This window comes from Azolla caroliniana, unplaced genomic scaffold (genome assembly GCF_043228905.1).
Source record: "Azolla caroliniana isolate FFs.n. ecotype wild unplaced genomic scaffold, voAzoCaro1.0.p SCAF_11, whole genome shotgun sequence".
Classification (NCBI taxonomy): Eukaryota; Viridiplantae; Streptophyta; class Polypodiopsida; order Salviniales; family Salviniaceae; genus Azolla; species Azolla caroliniana.
This window is the reverse complement of record NW_028230446.1, coordinates 21,878,126-21,896,414: the sequence shown is the minus strand read 5'-3', so window position 1 is coordinate 21,896,414 and position 18,289 is coordinate 21,878,126. Positions and strand designations below refer to the sequence as shown.

Genomic DNA, 18,289 nt, shown 5'->3' with positions numbered 1-18,289 from the left:
ATAATTCAATACTTGTCCATATTAAATAATTCAATACCAAAATAATTCTAAGCAACTAGCTCTTTAGATTAAAAAATGGAAGTACTAAGTACTTTACTATCCTGTTAAGAGAGTGATATTTACAATTGTAGGTTGTTCTCATTGATGAGTACTTCGGATGATTGTGAGCACAAAACCAACCTTTATATTAGCTCAAATAGTTCTAATGTAAAAATGAACACATTCTAAAGACCATTCATACCTTTGTTTCAACAAAGTTCATACGACATGATGTATAACACAACAAGACTTTGAAATAAAGTTTTACTTCAATATCAACGTAAAACAATTTAATTTTCTTTAAATATTTATTTTAGGGGAGGGTGGGGGTATGCAGTAGTGCGCTTTGTGAATATTCATTTAAGTAGTATTGTTACACCAAAATAGCAGGGAAAACATAAATAGTATTGCTTCATCGCAAAGGGATATTGTGATTAATGAAGCATAAAAGTTTATTGTTGTTGGGAGCATGTTTATGTGGCCATAGTTAATGGCATTGGTTTCACATTAAAGTTTATTAATAACATGAGCATTTTTAGACAACCAATGTTAATGGCATTAATTACCACAATTACATGGCTCACTATGCATTTTGTCAGTTTACAATAAAGCATTCAAATAATATGCATGTATGCCTGCTTGCCCACATGCATGTGGGTGTTTAATAGTACTTAATCTAATATTGTGATCATTAAGGACAAGTATTGAATTTTTTAATATTTAGGAAGCCTAGTCTAAAAAGTTTATGTTAAAGGTTGACTAGTAGAGAGTAGTTTTACCTTTTTGATTGATTCAAATAGCATGTGCGTTACCCAAATCCAAACTTGAACATTATAGCCTTGAAAAGTTTATGAACATTATAGCCATGAAAAGTTTATGTTAAGGTTGACTATTAGAGAGTAGTTTTACCTTTTAGATTGATACAGATAGCGTGTTAACCAAATCCAAACTTGAACATTAAAGTCTTGCAAATAATTTGGCAGAGTTACCATTACAAAACGACCATTGTATTAGAACACATACCCATAAAGTTTGAGGCAATGCTTTCAAATTGTGTTTCAATAATCCAACAATATATTTGGTGTCACTTGTTTTAAGACAAATAATTGAGAACAATATTGAAATATTGAGAGAACCATGCCCACATTTGGCCGTTCCAGAACTAAATATGCAGCTGTAAGCAGTACTTTCCCAGGTGCAGATGCAACCCTGACAATTTTGGAAACAGACTAGGAGCATTATTTATGTTATCACATTCCTTTTGAATTTTAAAAAATAGAATTTTGTAGAGATCTTCTTGTCTCATAGAACTTTAGACAACACTAAGTAAAATATATACATTATATCAATGGCAGTAAAAATAGTTGTGGTATAAAACAACATTGCAAAGACACAGTTAACTAGTGGGGGCATTGGGCAAGGTCATTAATAGTAAACCATTCAGGATCATTTTCACTCGGCAATTACAACATAGACAAAAAATAGATTTTCTTACTTAGTTTTAATGCATTTTCAATCCTAGAAGTTTTTGTATGTGTGCTGAATTACTTTCCAAAAATACATACTATAGCAGAATAAAAATACGTTTTAAAAAGATAGAGAGGACATACACAGCCATGTAGGATATCAAGTTCTCTTTTACTGTCACAATTATCCCTGGTACAAGGGGAAAACACAAGGCAATGTCAAAGTTACTTGCTTTACTTCAAGTAGTAGACATTCAAAACATTATTGCCACATTTAAAGCCAATATTAAATCAACAATCTTTAATAGACGTTAGTACCTATGATATGGTGTGTGTGGGTAAGATATGAACACCCCATCACAGGATTGTGCATTACTCATTACTACATAACTATTAAAAGATAAATTTTGTTACCAAACCAAATTTTGATTCAGGATATTCTTCCTAAATCTTTTCCCACTTTAACTCTTAATCGTTACAGCTCACCTGCATCATCCAAACAACAAGTCCATTTCATTGCTAAAAGAATGAAGTATCAATGTTTTCATATATCTAACTTTTAATACCTTCAAACAACTATTTTCTTCTCCATCAAGCAATGATTGAAACGGGTCCTTTTCTACTATAACCTTGGAAAGAACGACTATAGACTCTTTCGTGTCAACAAAACCAACTCAACATAGACTAAGTGTGAGTGATATCCTACATTGATATGATGATGATCATAGAATGAACCATATGTACCATACGTGCATTCGCATTCGAGAATGATTCAATCAAACGTATATGGTGAATCATCTCAAAGTTGGATTCGATTTATAAGTTGGAAAAAAAATAAAGATTGGAATTTCAAAAAATGACTATGGTCTATATTATATTTGTTTGAATCAAATGTCAACACAATTGAAAGTTCAACACTTAGGAATTAACTACTAAACATTAGAAAGCACAAACATAAAAATCAAAAAATTCAAAGACATAAGTGTATTGATGATGAGATCATCTTGCAATTATCGATGTTCTCATCTTGCAACTAGTGAAGGTATCAATTTCTTCACTTTAGATCTTTACAAAAAAATGAGTATGAACAGTAGAGATTGAATCAAAATATGTCATTATAAATTATAATCAAACGTTCAAAAACTCATAAAACATATACATATTCGAGAATATGAAAAAAACATGACACTAACATAAAATTTTACTATGACATGACACTAGAGAGAGGGAGGGAGAAGGAAAAATTTGGATTCGAACTCAAGACATTGGCTATAGTAGCACAACAACTTACCACGAGGGTTAGCTAATTTCTAATAATAATAAAGGAACACGTATTTTTCCCTTTTCAAACGTATTCGTTTGCAAACGTTTGTATGCTTGCACTTGCACGTACACGTTTATTACATTCTATGATGATGATATACTACATGATTAAGAGGAAAAAAGGACTTCGATACCTCATGCAATTTTCTGATTCGAGTATGGGATAAATCCAATCATTTTGAATGAGGCATTTCCAAATGTGGAACAAACTTGCCTACTTGAGGAAATCTAGAAGAGAAACCTTCAAATTAGCTAAAAAGTTTAAGGAACCGATTTCATATATGTGTAAGGGCCCAGCTTTCAACCGAAACAAAGAGAAGTATGCCACCCTCTACATGGACTCGGCAACATTCTAAAAACAATGGAGACGGCTGGCCCATGACAGTTTGGCCATGTCCTGTTCAAGATTAAAAATATCGGGAACCAAACCTTTTAGACGCATGCAGGATGCCATGACAATCACAACTTGTTAAACTTCATGATAACCTCATTTCTATACACCAATCAACCTCAGATACGAAGTCCAGTGTCCACTGTTCTCATACATATTAGTTATGCACTCCATGCTTGTATATTATCTCAAAACTCATCCCACCACATGATTGAGATCATGAAAATTGAGTGTATTTTTATTTCAGTATGGATGACATGAATTCACCCATATTTGACTTGTCTCATACATCGATTTTGGCCTCTAATAGATGTTAATATATCTTTCTCTCTTTCTCTGTTGGTTTGGTGGTTTACACCATAGCATCAACGTTATAAAATTAAGAGAAACCAGTTTTGATCCTCACCATGGGCTTGGCCCCGTCTGATCAATTGTACAGGTCTCTTATGGACAATAAATCATATAATATCTAAGTAATGAGATACCAAACTCCCTAATTTTGAAATGAAGAACAAGAGCATACCTTTTTCTCTTCTTTTCCGTTGTGTGATTGAGAAGAAATTGATATTTTCTTATGCTCATGCTCAAAGGAAAATCATCTTTTTAATGTGATATCATATACATTACTAACACTTTTCCTCCTAAAACCTGTGGTGTGAGAGGAGAAATTTGAAATTTGAAATTTTATTTCTGTGGTCAACGAGGGCAGGGAAAACAGAGAAGACAATTGTGCCCCAACACAGAAGCAAATTGAAGCCCTAGTAGAGGGACGGTTTAGGGAAATAAGACAAACACCATTGCTTCGACAGGCATCGCATTGGGAAAAAACCATGTACCCTTCACAAGCCAAATATTGCCTAACAACGAAATATCTGCAGAAGATCCGGCACATACATCATATGCATGATAGCACCTATATAAAGGGAAGGAAGGGAACCATCAAGGCATCAGTCAAACGATTGATCGACCAAGTAATCAACAAATCAAGATAGATCATCTACACGAAGGGTCTTTTCTCTCAAAATTGACATCGAAGGTTCAGGCCGGAGTACAATGCACGAAGGTTCAGGCCATCGTGCATTGTAACTTTGGTAAAAACGTTTTTTCTCAATACAATAAAGCTTTGTCCATGCTCATCTCTCTCCCTTTTCGTTATGAACTCTCCTCATACAAAGCCCCAGTGGTTCGACACATCGAGCACGAACTGTATGACAACACATTGAATGACGATGTTTAGGAATTGGTGTGATAAGAAACACGTCACATGATGATGCTTAGGAAGTGGAGTGATGGGAGATAAACACCTCTTCCAGAGATTATGACAGTGGAAAACAAGTCAAAAACATCTAGGAAGCATTGACACAGAAACCAGAGCTCATTCTCCGACATATTACAACAATGAGCAGTGCCTTCTTTTTAATTGATTCTGCCAGCTCACGGTGCAATGCTGCCACCATCTTTGATACTTCTCTCAACCCCAATCCTCCTCTTTATACTCTCGCATACATTGCCCTTCTTGGTGGCAATATTAGTACACTTGTGGTCATGTTGCTCCACCACCCATGCCCTAACCATGGGAAGCTCTGCCAATTGTGCCACCACTTCATCAATGCTCTGATCCATTAGCCCCCTCTTGTGCCGGTTGCACATGTGACTCTTCATCATGCACTACTACAGGAACTTCAAAAAATCTATATTCCTCGTGCCGTCTCCAACTTGATCAAATGCATTGATTTTTGCAGCCTCCACTTTATCTTTTTATTTGTGGTTGGGTTGATTTTGGGTGGCATGGCAGCAAACTGGGTGGACAGCACTAGAAGCAATCCTTGTGGCTCCACCAAAATAATGTTGTTTACACTAGCATGTTCTAAGCCAGCCATCTTCATTATTTAAGACATACGAAGATACCAGAATGGTGCCACGAGTGCTCTCTATAGAAAGCAAGCATAATATTCCATTATACAAATGAATGCAAAACGGAAAGTAAAGCTTAACGGCTGAACGGTTAATAAACCTCTTGAACCATTTGGTTTGAGCTTGGAAATCTCTCTAATGATTTGGTTTGAATTGTTTCAGTTTGAACCGTTGTGGCCGATTGCTACTCAACCGTTGTGGCGCAAAAATTTGATCATGCTATTAAGTACCTCAAGGATATATTGGAGATAGGGATTTGGTAGGAAGCAACAGTATCGTTGGCTTCTGTCTTCTCTAAGATTCCATCTTTCTTCAAATAATAGAATCAAGTGATGTTCTTCTTCTGTAGTCTTATATCTTTCTTCAAATAATAAAATGAAGTCCTTAAATATATACATGGTAGGGGTAAATCCTGAACCACCAAAGTGAGGAAAACATGAATTGGGATGTTCCATAAGAAAAGTTCTCTACCCTAATATGCGCATATATGCAATGATTATTATGACATTGTTGAACCTGGAAACAATCAGAGATAGAGGTATCAAGAGATAACAAGATCAAGTTCCTGTTGGTGGAGCATGATTTTGAGGAGATCAAAAGAAGAAGAAGGAGATTAAAGCAGTTGCTACATCCATTAGTTTTGCCACTAGATTGAAATGCTACAATGCAAGAACCTAAGAGTACTTGAGGAAGGGATCAACATTAATCACAGTAAAAATAAACAAAATTAAATAATTGTATATTGGGGCTTGTTATGGGTATAGAAATGTAGAAGAACGAGATGTATGAGAAGAGGAGAAGAAACGTGAAGAGAAGGGAGAGAGAAAGGAATCAAACAAAGAAGGAAAATAGGGAGGAAGAAGAGAATAAATAAGACTAAAAGACACTCGTATAAAATTATGTCTGAAAATATGCAATTAGCAATACTGTCAGGATTGTTAGGTGTAAAGGCCCGTAGTTCACAAATTAGGTAATTATTCGTATATGTGAACACATTGTTCACCTGGACAAGACACCTCCTTTTATAATGTGAACACACCACTTTCTTTGTAAGGTTAACTAATATAATAACCTTTTTTTTTTCTTGTGTACCAATCAAGGCGGTTGGGTACACCAAAGATCTGCGTGTCTCTACTCTCATCTCTACTACAGTCCTGTTTGCTGAACGTCATCTCTCAATAGCTGATCCGTCAAACATCCCTCTTTACCTTTAACTGGTATCAGAGCCAAATCTCTTTCCTCTACTTTGCTGTTTTTCTTTAGATTCAGAATCAGCAGAAAACACAGATTTAAAAAGTAAAAATAATAAAAAATAAAAAATGTGTCAGACCCTTTCCTATTGGTATTCTGCTCAATTTCTGAAGGCATCTGTCATAAATCTTGGGAGCAATGGCCTCCACTTCAGCTGAAGTGAAAAACCTCTTTGAAATCAAGAGATTTGATGGAAAAGGTTTCGAATTGTGGAAAGAGCGTATGCTGGGCATCCTCTTTCTAAGAGATTGTGAAGATGCTCTTGTAGAAAAGAAACCAGAGAGCATGGAAAATGATGCTTGGAACACTCTGAATAAGAAAGCCATTACATATATTAAAATGGCTGTTTCTGATGAAATTCTTGTAGATGTAAAGGGCTTGACTACTGCCATCAAGTTTGGGAGAAACTTAAGAAAACTTACGAGAATACTACTCCTGTGAATCAGGTGCATTTGATGAGAAAACTTGTCAATATGAGGCTTGATGAGTCGAAAGGTGCAACAGAGCATCTATCGTTATTCACAGGTACTCTCTCCCAACTACAAGATTCAGGATTACCAGCTTTTGATGACAAGCTCAAAGCTATCTTCCTACTTATGACTTTACCGAATTCGTGGGAAACATTAATTGTTTCACTATCTAATAGCCCCACCTTGACCTTCGATGGTGTGCGGGGCTCTATTCTCAGTGAAGAGATTAGAAGACAATCTAGTGGAGAAGGTAGTGGTTCAGCATACAATATTAGGGGGAGATATGATAAGAGGAACCCAAATGTAGGACAAAGAAATAGAAGTAAGAGTAGAGGGAAAGGAAAACAACAAGATATCACATGCTATCATTGTGGCCGTAAAGGTCATAAGAAACCTGATTGTAGATATTGGAAGATGGAACTAGAAAGGAAGAAGAATGTAGGAGAGAAGAAAAACAAAGAGGATAAGTTTAATACAACAGAGAAAGCTAATATGGCTTCAAATGTTATCATTGAAGACCTATCTGGTGAAGATGGTGATGTACTTTGTATTACAGGTGATGCCTTTATAGCTCATGTTCAAGACATGCAAATCACCAAAACAAATGTTATTGATGCTTTATTGTCAATCGAAGATGGATTGACACAAACATGGATAGTAGACTATGGGGCTTCTTTTCATGTTACTCCATGTTTGGAGTGCTTTACCACATTTGATGCAGGCAGTTATGGAAAAGTTTATCTTGGTAACAATAGTGCTTGCAATATTGATGGTATTGGAACCATACACTTGTCTTTAGATAATGGTCAAGAGCTTGTGCTCAAAGATGTTAGGTATGTACCTGGCATAAAGAAAAGTTTGCTATCTATAGGACAGATGGATTTGCATGGTTACACCACATTATTCGGTGGTGGATTATGGAAACTAAAGAAAGAATCTATGGTTATGGTGAAAGGTTGCAAAAAGGGCACTCTGTACTGTTTGCAATGCAAAGCTTTACCTGGAAAGTTTCTTGCTATTGCTGAATTCGACTCTCGTTTACAGCTTTGGCATAAGAGATTAGGACATATGAGCCAAAAAGGACTTGAAGTCCTTTCTGCTTTCAAAAGATTTGATGTTACAGCTTTTTGTAATGATTGTCTATTTGGCAAACAAGTGAGAAATTCTTATTATTCTAGTATCTCTCATAAACCAAATGTGCTAGATTTGGTGCATTCTGATGTATGTAGCATGCCTATAAAATCCTTGGGCGGTGCTGCATATTTTATTTCCTTTATCGATGATCATTCTAGGAAGATTTGGGTGTACTTGATGAAAAGAAAAGGTGATGCATTTGATGCATCTAAATCTTTTCATGCATTTGTGACTACTCAAAAAGGGACAAAACTGAAATGTCTCAGAACAGATAATGGGGGTGAGTTTACATCTGCAGAATTTAAGTCTTATTGTGACTTACATGGTATTAAAAGAGAGCTTACAGCTCCATATAACCCTTCATCAAATGGGGTGGCAGAAAGGTATAATAGGACCGTGTGTGAGCGAGTACGATGCATGCTGTCCACAGCTAATCTCCCTCATGAATTTTGGGGAGAAGCATTAAAAACCGCGGTTCATATATGTAATCGTTCTCCCAACAAGTCCTTAAAAAATGGAATCCCTGAGGAGGTTTGGTCTGGCAAACCAGCCTCATATGACCATTTACGAATTTTCGGTTGTGATGCGTTTGTACACATTAGAAGTGAGCTGAGAAATAAGCTCGATGCTAAGTCCACCATGGGCATTTTTATGGGCTATGGTGATGAAGGTGAAATGGGCTATAGGATTTGGTTACCTCAGTCCAGAAAAATTGTACGCAGCCGGGATGTTTTTAATGAAGAAAAATTGCTGAAAAATGCTTGTTCCTCTGTTGGGAACTCTAAGAGCGTTACATTTCAGCAATTACAGCCATTCACAAAATCTGAAAATAAACCTCATGATGCTATACCAAAGGTTGAATATGATGGTCAACCGGTTATCTTTGAGCCAGAAGAAGTTGGACAGCACAGAGATGCTCATGAAAGTATTGGTCAACGAGATGAAGGTACTGAAGAACAAAATATAGATGTCGAACGACATGCTGGACATGGTTCGCAACAGCCAGAAAGTGCTGAAAATGATATTCCTCCAGATTTAGAACCAATCCCAGAAAATACTGATCATTGGGTACGTAGGTCTAATCGTTCAAGGAGGCAGGTATATAGATATGACCCCTCTTTGCATTATGTCATGCTGTCAGATGAGGGTGAACCTCTTACTTATAAGGAGGCAATGTCATGTGAACTTAGCAGTAAGTGGGAGCTTGCAATGCAAGAAGAAATAAAATCTTTATATGCAAATGATACATGGGATCTTGTGTCCTTACCTCAAGGAAGGAAAGCTCTTCCAAATAAGTGGGTTTATAAGGTAAAGGAAATTGAAGGGAAACCAAAATACAAGGCAAGATTAGTTGCCAAGGGTTATGCACAGAAGGAAGGTATTGACTTCCAAGAGGTCTTCTCTCCTGTTGTGAAGATGACCACACTTCGTGTGCTATTTGCTCTCACTGCAATGCTTAATTTGGAGTTGTACCAAATGGATGTAAAGACCGCTTTTTTGCATGGTGATATTGATGAAGAGATCTACATGAAACAACCTGAGGATTTTGTAGTCTCTAACAAGGAGCATTTGGTATGCAAACTAAAACGTAGCTTGTATGCCCTAAAACAAGCACCACGACAGTGGTATAAGAAGTTTGATACTTTTATGCTTTCTCAAGGCTTTGATCGTAGCTATGCAGATCATTGTTTATACACGAAAAAGGATATCGATGACAGTCCTATCATACTTGTTCTATATGTGGATGATATGTTGCTAGCTGGGAAAAGAAAGACTAGTCTTGATGCTCTAAAAGATCAACTGAAATTGGTCTTCTCTATGAAAGATTTGGGAAATGCAGAGCATATTTTGGGCATGAGAATCAATAGAAACAGAAAAGACAAATTGTTGTTTTTGTCACAAGAAAAGTACATTGAAAAAGTGCTTAACAGATTTAATATGGCAGAAGCAAAGTCCCTTGGAGTTCCTTTGCCGTCATATCTTAAACTCAGCAAGGCTGATTGTCCAAAGGATGAGATGAAAATCAATGCTATGAAGGGAATTCCTTATGCATCAGCATGTGGTTCTCTAATATATGCTATGGTAGCTACTCGTCCAGATATTGCTTATGCAGTGGGAGTTGTTAGTCGCTATATGTCTAATCCCAGGAAAGCACATTGGGAGGCTGTCAAGTGTGTTTTCAGGTATCTTAAAGGTACACAGAGAAAATGTTTATGCTATGGGAAGGGTGCATTAAATTTGCAGGGATATTGTGATGCAGACATGGCAGGTGACTTGGATACACGTAAGTCTACTAGCGGGTATATATTTACAATTGCTGGTGGAGCAATGTCTTGGTGCTCCAAATTGCAAAAGATTGTAGCACTGAGTACTACTGAAGCTGAATATATTTCAGCTACAGAAGCTTCAAAGGAAGCTATATGGCTCAGCAAACTTGGTGAAGATCTTGGCATGTCTGTTAATACTCCTGTGTTAGGATGTGATAGCCAGAGTGCTGTGTATCTGGCTAAGAATGCCATGTTTCATTCGCGCACCAAACACATTTATGTGCGACATCACTTTATCAGTCAAGTTTTGGAGGATGGTCTAGTCACATTGACCAAGATCAAAACACAGGATAATCCTGCAGATATTCTCACTAAAAGTCTTGGCAAAGCTCAACATGAGCATTGCATACAGTTAGTGGGAGTTACTTGAATGTTCACATCGGACCTTTAAGTGGGAGGTTGTTAGGTGTAAAGGCCCGTAGTTCACAAATTAGGTAATTATTCGTATATATGAACACATTGTTCACCTGGACAGGACACCTCCTTTTATAATGTGAACACACCACTTTCTTTGTAAGGTTAACTAATGTAATAACCTTTTTTTTTCTTGTGTACCAATCAAGGCGGTTGGGTACACCAAAGATCTGCGTGTCTCTACTCTCATCTCTACTACAGTCCTGTTTGCTGAACGTCATCTCTCAATAGCTGATCCGTCAAACATCCCTCTTTACCTAAGAGAGAGGACACTTGAATCTGTAGGATAAAATGATATCTAATGATTTCCAACCAACACAGCTCAAGAAAATTTTAAGACATTGACACCAAAAGATCATAATGTCAGTCACACTTCTACAAGAACAACACTGCAGTAATTTTATAATTAGCAGTGAGAAATTCAATCTTCAGCCATTTTAGCCTCATCATCAAGGATGCATAACTTTACACAGAGAGACCCTAGTAACCTAATAAGCATTTGTTTGTTGAATAAAGGTAACATGAAAGACTTTTATGCAGATGATTGCTCTTGCATAGTGATACTATCTAGGAACTTCCACAACGATATGCAAGAGCAATCATCTACAACAAGAAGGAAGCATAAAAGTCTTTCATGTTACCTTTATTCAACAAATACAGAGGAACACCCTCGACTACATATAGAAAGAACAAAAGAAGGTTCCATTTGCAAGGTATGTGCTAACCATACGTAAAAATTAATTGAATAATATTAACTTGAAGATTCTTACCAGCTTCAGTTTACTTAATAAAGAAAGACATGGACATTCAGCTACAGAAAAATGCATTCTCCAGTATACCCTACTTCATCAACGTACACCAAAGCCATAGAATTTAAAATAGGACGGCACAAAGTTGAAGTGTGAACTGCTTACTTCATGAGAATCAGTTCAAACCTTAGAATCTACCATTGTATTGAAGAAAGTTGGCCTCATCAGAGAACCTCGAAATCCTAGAAACTAACAAAAAACTGCAAAACGCTAACTTGCTACCTGGCATAAGATTGACACTAGTTTCACCTTAACTTCTTACTTCTTACTTCTTACTTAATGAAAGTAAGTATAAAATTCCTAATATTAAAAGAAGTTTGACCGAGAACTGCTTATTGAATGAGAGTAAGTCTAAAAATCCTAATATTTTCACATAAGGTTTAAAGAAGTTAACTGCAAAGTGATTATTTCGTGAACACCAGCGTAAATACCTAAGCTTTTAGCATGAGATTACAAGACGTTAATTGCAAACTGCTTATTTCGTGATACATAAGTCAAAAAACCCTAAGATTAAGATCGGAATGAGAAATGTTGACTGCAAAGCGCTTACGCCATCAGAGAAAGGATGGAAACCTAAATATGAAACTACGGAGAACCTCCAAGCTACTTCTGCGGAATATTTAGAAACACTGGGATTGAACATAATACTAAAAGAAGTTAGAAACAAACTACTTACTTGTGAAACAGTTACGACAATTGATAGCCTCAATCAAGAAAGGATCGATCTGAGAGGTATCCTGAAAACGATGACCATGTCGACAATGATGATAACGACGACGGTGATGGTGATGGTGATGGTGATGGTGATGGTGATGGTGATGGTGATGGTGATGAACCCCTATCGGACCCCACTCTCTGATGAGGAAAGAGGGCGGGATTCCAGGACGTGGTAAGAAAGAAAGAACAATAACACTATAGAGAACTCGAAATTTTCACATCCTTATGAAGCAACAAACTGACAGAAGTGTCCATATAATCGATTTGACTCCATGTGATTTTTTTCTGGTTTTCTATGATAATCTTCGTAGTGCCTTTTCTCTCCTCTATTACTCCATACATAGTACGTAATATTCGTGTTCATACGTATGAAAACGAATGCATATGTTATTAAAACATACTTCTTTTTTTACAGTTTTTACCTTAACTTTCTTACCTGAAAAAAATTTACCTTATAATAAATAATGAGTGCAAAAGTATGGTATTTGCCATACTTCGAGGGTGTTTTTCTTACGCGAATGATAAGAATGATAGAAAATGTGATTGCACGAATGGTATGTATGCTTCATACTATGACTCCATACGTATCTCTTAATTTACTAGATACCATAGTGGAATGTAGGGGTTGAACCCATCACCTTTTGCTCTCTATTAAGTAACCTTACCAAGTGACGCCTCTCTCTCTCTTCATGACCACTACACATAGGTCTTCTCTCTCTTACTTACCACAACTTTTACTCCTATAGGCATTTTGTGAGTAGGTCTCTTACTACTACAGTAGACATTTCGTCCATTATCATCTAGCCACATGTGGTCATGTTTGTACAATTGTTTCCTACATCTTGTCCTTTGCATTAAACCATAACATTGGGAGTTGATTACCCAAAAGCACTGCGACACCATCCATGATATTGTTTCCAATCAAGGTGTAGAACAAAACCCAAGTCAATAGTTTGGTAATCATAAATAGGAAAGATAAGGCGGTTCGTTGCTAGACACATCAAATGATTTGGGGCTCGAGATGTCCATTCACATCATTGCTATATGGGAATATGATTGCGATCAAATAGACATATGATTTATTTTTCGATGTATATAGTTATGTGCCAATGAAGCTATTTGTCACGACACAGTGGTGACACTATTATGCAAATTCGAACTCCATTCTCTTGACTTGACATAAAAACAAGGCTTCACAAAAAACCCTTCTATCAAATTATCAAAATTCTTGCTTAACATATATTTGTCAAAAAATTTAGCTTGATTTTTTGTTATGTAAATAGACCCCTCACAAAAGTTTAGTTTAGATTAAAAAAATCTAGGTGATGAGCATACATAAGGTTAGGATTACAATATGTATAAAAGATCTCAATGTCAGCTAATTGTTTTGATTCAATGTCAATCTTCTACATACCTTGTAGCTCTTGCTCTTCTTACAATAAAATTATTTAACATTACTTTCCATTTCTCAACTTTTTTTGGTATTGGTTTTTGGCGTCAGCCCTTGCCACCTAGTTCACTAGGCTCACATTCATGACCAAAGTAGAATCGGTGGAGCAAATGCTTCCAATACTACATAAAAAGGCTAAAATAAACCTCACTACAAAGTAAAACTACAAATAATGAATACTCCATTTTAATGGTATTAACTCCTTTATAGTGTCAACTACAATCTAACCCCATAATGAGTACTCCATTTTAATGGTATTTAACTTCTTTATAAGGTCAACTACAATCTAACTCTCCGAACTTCCATTCTTGACCAAAGTAGAACTTGGTGGAGCAAGTACTTGATCTATGGACCATCCATATGTTGAGGAATGAACGTGGTATATTGTAAGTTCACAATCTTATATTCATCTACAACATTTTTGTTGCTCCTCATTCCAACACCTCCTATCATAGCACAAAAATATTTTCATGTGATAAACAATATTGTTAACTCACAGAAAAGAAATTTCATAATAATAATATATTGAATGCTCGGCAAAGAAGTCAAAGAATCACTTCACAAGAAAAACACAAAAGAAAGGCCTTAGCTCCAAGATGTAGATCTTAGTGAATATATATATCAATTGTTTCAACCCGACTTATCACTTTCTCGTGTTCAACTACTAGGCATGTGTGTATGTATTCTAATCATATCTATACATTATCCTTAAACATCATATATTCCTTCAAGGCGATGACAAAGATATTTGCTAGCCGCCTCTCAACTAACCTTAGAGAAACCAAAGAAAGATATCCTCAAAAAACTTTTACCAAATTATCACTACAAATCTTGGCAAATGATATTCCAATTTCACACATGGATATTATAACATCAAAATTCCAATAAAATATAAATTGCATCATTATCTCGTGTGAGAAAAAGAAAACAATGAATACCTTACAAATTCTTTGTTGGGCCTCCAATGGCCCCACATAAAGAAAATTGGACGTGAAGATAAAGAAAAAAAAGCACTTAAAAGAGGTTTTTAGAAGGTTCTGGTTCTATACTTCAAGCAACTATGCATGCCAAGGAGCACTTCGATCCATGCAAAACATACACCCATCCAACCACTATAGGAATGAAATTACACCAAAAGCACAACTGAATGTGAAGGGGCAAAATCTGCGAATACATCAGGGGCATGAATAGATTGCCATTCAACCGAACTCGATGACCTTCCTTCATCTTCTGAATGAGAGATAGTACCAAGAACAATATGCAAACTTCGGGAAACCACCACAAGCTTACCATCCACTGCATTCACGGATAAGGGTAGGTTCATATGAGAAGGCATCGGTGCTCCGCTTACCTCTTTCCAAGCATCAGAATCTCTATCGAATACCTTTAACTTCCAATTATCGAGCTCTGAGATGATATAGAGATTATCATCCAGCACTACACTTAGCCCTGTCCAGCCTTCTCTCATACCCACTGACATGCTTTCCCACATGTCTACCTTTGGATCATAAATTTGGCCACGAGGTGAGGCATCAAATGGCCATGACCAACCTTCTGTAACGTAAAGCTTTCCATTCAAAACCGCTGAATCATAGCGAGACATATTGGTTCCCATACTAGCAATAGAGTTCCATTGATCGAGGGTAGGGTCATAAACCTCAGCCGATTTAAGCTCATGTGAAGCGGTACTATTGCCCCCTGCAGCATATATCTTCCCATTGATAACACCAGTGGCAAAAAATGATCTTGGGGTAGACATAGATGCCATCTCGATCCAATTGTTCTTTACAAAATCATACTTCAGAAGGCTATCCATGGGGCAATCCATATCTGATCGCATACCTCCACAGACATACAAAGAACCCTCTTCAGGGTCTGCGACACAACCATACCCAGGTGGACAAATTCTCTCCTTGTAAGGCATTCCTTCCATGATATGCCATGCTCTAAGGGTAGGTTCCCATGCTTGCCACTGAATCTTTCCACTAACCTTATTGAAAGCTAATACAAGGAGCCAGGGTTCAGCAAACCCACTGTTGCGTCGTGTGTGTATATATTCTTCGCTACACAGGAATGATCTCCATCTGTGACAAACCATCTTTGCAGATGCTTGAGATGAATAAGGAAGACGTAGAAAACATGCTAACGCGAGGTCGTCGGGTAATCCAGACATAAGTGGCTCGTGAAAACTTGGGCGGATATCAGTCTGAACACGGCAACTGAATGGTGTGGATGGGCAAGAAGAAAAACATGATGGCGATGAAGCTAAATCTATTGCTGAAGAAGAAGGTGTCCATAGAGGTGAGGAAGGGTGTGATGTAGGTGATGATGGTGGTGAGGTTGGTATCAATGGTTTTCCTGAAGAAATTCTTAATGGAGAGAGGTTTTTGTTGAAAGCCATTCCTTCTCTTCTGTCGTATTCTCTCACCATTGATTCAATTTGTTAATGGGTTAAAGAGATATAGATATTTAGAGTTGTGCTGGACAAGCTTTTCCTCCTGCCACAACTCTAAACGTCACCCTGCAGATGGATCTTGTTAGGATTCTATTTGTACACTTTTCCTTTTGCCAAAACTCTTACTGTTACTCCCCTGCTAGATATAGAGATATCTGGTTAAGATTTTCTCTGGACAGAATTTTCCTCTTGCCAAAACCCTAAGTATTACTTTGCTCATGTGTTTGTTTAGGGCCTTTCCTTAGCAAGGTTTTCCTGTTGCCCAAACATTAAATATTACTTTCTCCGTGTATATACTTAGGGGTTTTTCTCAGCAAGATCTTCCTCTACCCAAAACTCTTATCTGTTCCTTTGTTGATAAATCTGATTAGCGTCTTAAAATAGCAGGAATGTCTCCTTTCCAAAACACTTCCTCTTTCTGTTCGGATGGATGAATATATAGGGTTTCTATTGTGAGCAATCTTCCATTCACCAAAACCTTATTGTTAGTGTTCTGATGAATTTTATTGCAGTTTTACTTTGCGAGGTTTTCCTTGTAATACAACGATTCTTACTGTCCTGATTGATCTGGTCAGAAATTTAATGCACTTAAATTTACCATCACCAAAAACCAAACTGTTACTCTGCTGATAATTCCGTTTAGGGCTTCCTGCTTAGTCAACAAGCAATATCATCATGGAACAGAACCCTTTCCTAATTTGATGAATGAGGTTAGGGATTGATGTTTTGGTAAAGCCATCCTCACCAAAACACATCCAGTCTGATGGCTCTACTTAGAGTCTACTGTGGCCGAACGCTCCCTGCCAAAAGCCTAACTGCACTTATCCAATGGATCAAGGTAGGATTTCTTGTACAGGTCTTTCGTTGCAAAAACCCTAAATATTCCTATTCTGATGGATCCAATTAGGGTTCACTTTGCAGGCTTATCCATTCCAATGACTGATCTGATGGCTATACAATTTACGTCGCAAGTTTTCCCACGCCGAAACCCTAACTGTACGGTTTTCGTGGATCTGACTAAGGTTTACTGTGCAGGGTTCTCCTCAATAAACCCTAACTGATACTGTTTTGATCAATATGGCTAGAGATTTGTATAAAAAAAGTTTTCCTTTATGAAAACCAACTGTCACTGTGCTTTGAAGCATTTCATTCCATCTCTACGAATCTGGAAAAAAACACATAGAGAAACATAAACAGGAGAAAACGAGAAAACAAACAAACAAAATCTCACAAAGTCGTCAGATATTCTCAAATCTGAGAGGATTCACATAAACGACCGATGGAAAAGTCCATCAGAAAAAAGGAAAGGAGAAGCAGAAGTGTATTGAAATAAAACGGTAATCATCGTAGGACTTTATATAGGAGCTCAAGACTGAGAAGGAAATCAATGGATTCATGGCAATTGCGAAGTTATGATTATACATAAAAAAAAAGGGGGAGAGGGGGAAGGGTTTCTAGAGAAGGATGCATGGCTCAAATTATGCATAGAAACAATAATTCTTCCTCTTCAGACGAGAGAGAGAGAGAGAGAGAGAGAGAGAGAGAGTATGTGTGTGTGTGTGTGTGTGTGTGTGTGTGTGTGTGTGAAGGATGGAAGGATCTGCGGCTATGGAGATGCTTTTGGTTCTGCATTAAACGAAAATGGAGCATGGTTCTCGACGAAGAAAGGGAAAGGGGAATGATCCGTGGCAACGGGGAAGCTCCGAATCTGCATAAAAATGGCGAAATGGAAGGTTGTGGATGAAGAAACGCATACCTTGTGAGAATGAAGAAGACGCTACAGGAAGAATGGACGGTTGGCGTCACCGCAGGTCGCACAGACACAGAGGGACCAGAGAAGATGAAGACTTAAAAAAGACAATGAAGAAGGAAGGAAGAAAAGGAAGAATATCCATCCACTCTCTCTTCTCTTCTCTCCCTCTCTCTGATTGTCTTTCTTTCTTTTCTGCTCGTTTTGCTTGCTTGCATTCACACTACAAAAATATCTTATCGTCTTTTTGTTTTTGTGTGGGTTCGTCCGGACGGACGGACCCTCCAACCCATCGTCTCTCTGTCCTTTTGGCTTCTCTTTCGTCCTATGATCTATCCATCTCCATATGTACATATATCACCACACACATAACCCACCC

At 37.3% G+C, this 18,289-nt stretch overlaps 1 protein-coding gene and 1 long non-coding RNA gene across 2 annotated transcripts; both read right to left on the bottom strand.

Moving 5' to 3' along the window:
• Positions 1 to 975: 975 nt before the first annotated feature.
• Positions 976 to 12,542, bottom strand: LOC147858544 (uncharacterized). Its single transcript, XR_015530550.1, has 4 exons — positions 12,215 to 12,542; positions 1,920 to 1,991; positions 1,650 to 1,695; positions 976 to 1,248 (listed from the first exon to the last, which is right to left on the bottom strand). It is a non-coding gene; the product is annotated as an uncharacterized LOC147858544 (long non-coding RNA).
• A 2,042-nt stretch (positions 12,543 to 14,584) lies between these two features.
• LOC147858543 (F-box/kelch-repeat protein At1g30090-like) lies at positions 14,585 to 18,013 on the bottom strand. Its single transcript, XM_087327996.1, has 2 exons — positions 17,917 to 18,013; positions 14,585 to 17,325 (listed from the first exon to the last, which is right to left on the bottom strand). The coding sequence occupies exon 2, from the start codon at positions 16,134 to 16,136 to the stop codon at positions 14,832 to 14,834; it is 1,305 nt and encodes a 434-aa protein (XP_087184122.1). The 5' UTR covers positions 16,137 to 17,325; positions 17,917 to 18,013; the 3' UTR covers positions 14,585 to 14,831.
• Positions 18,014 to 18,289: the final 276 nt, after the last annotated feature.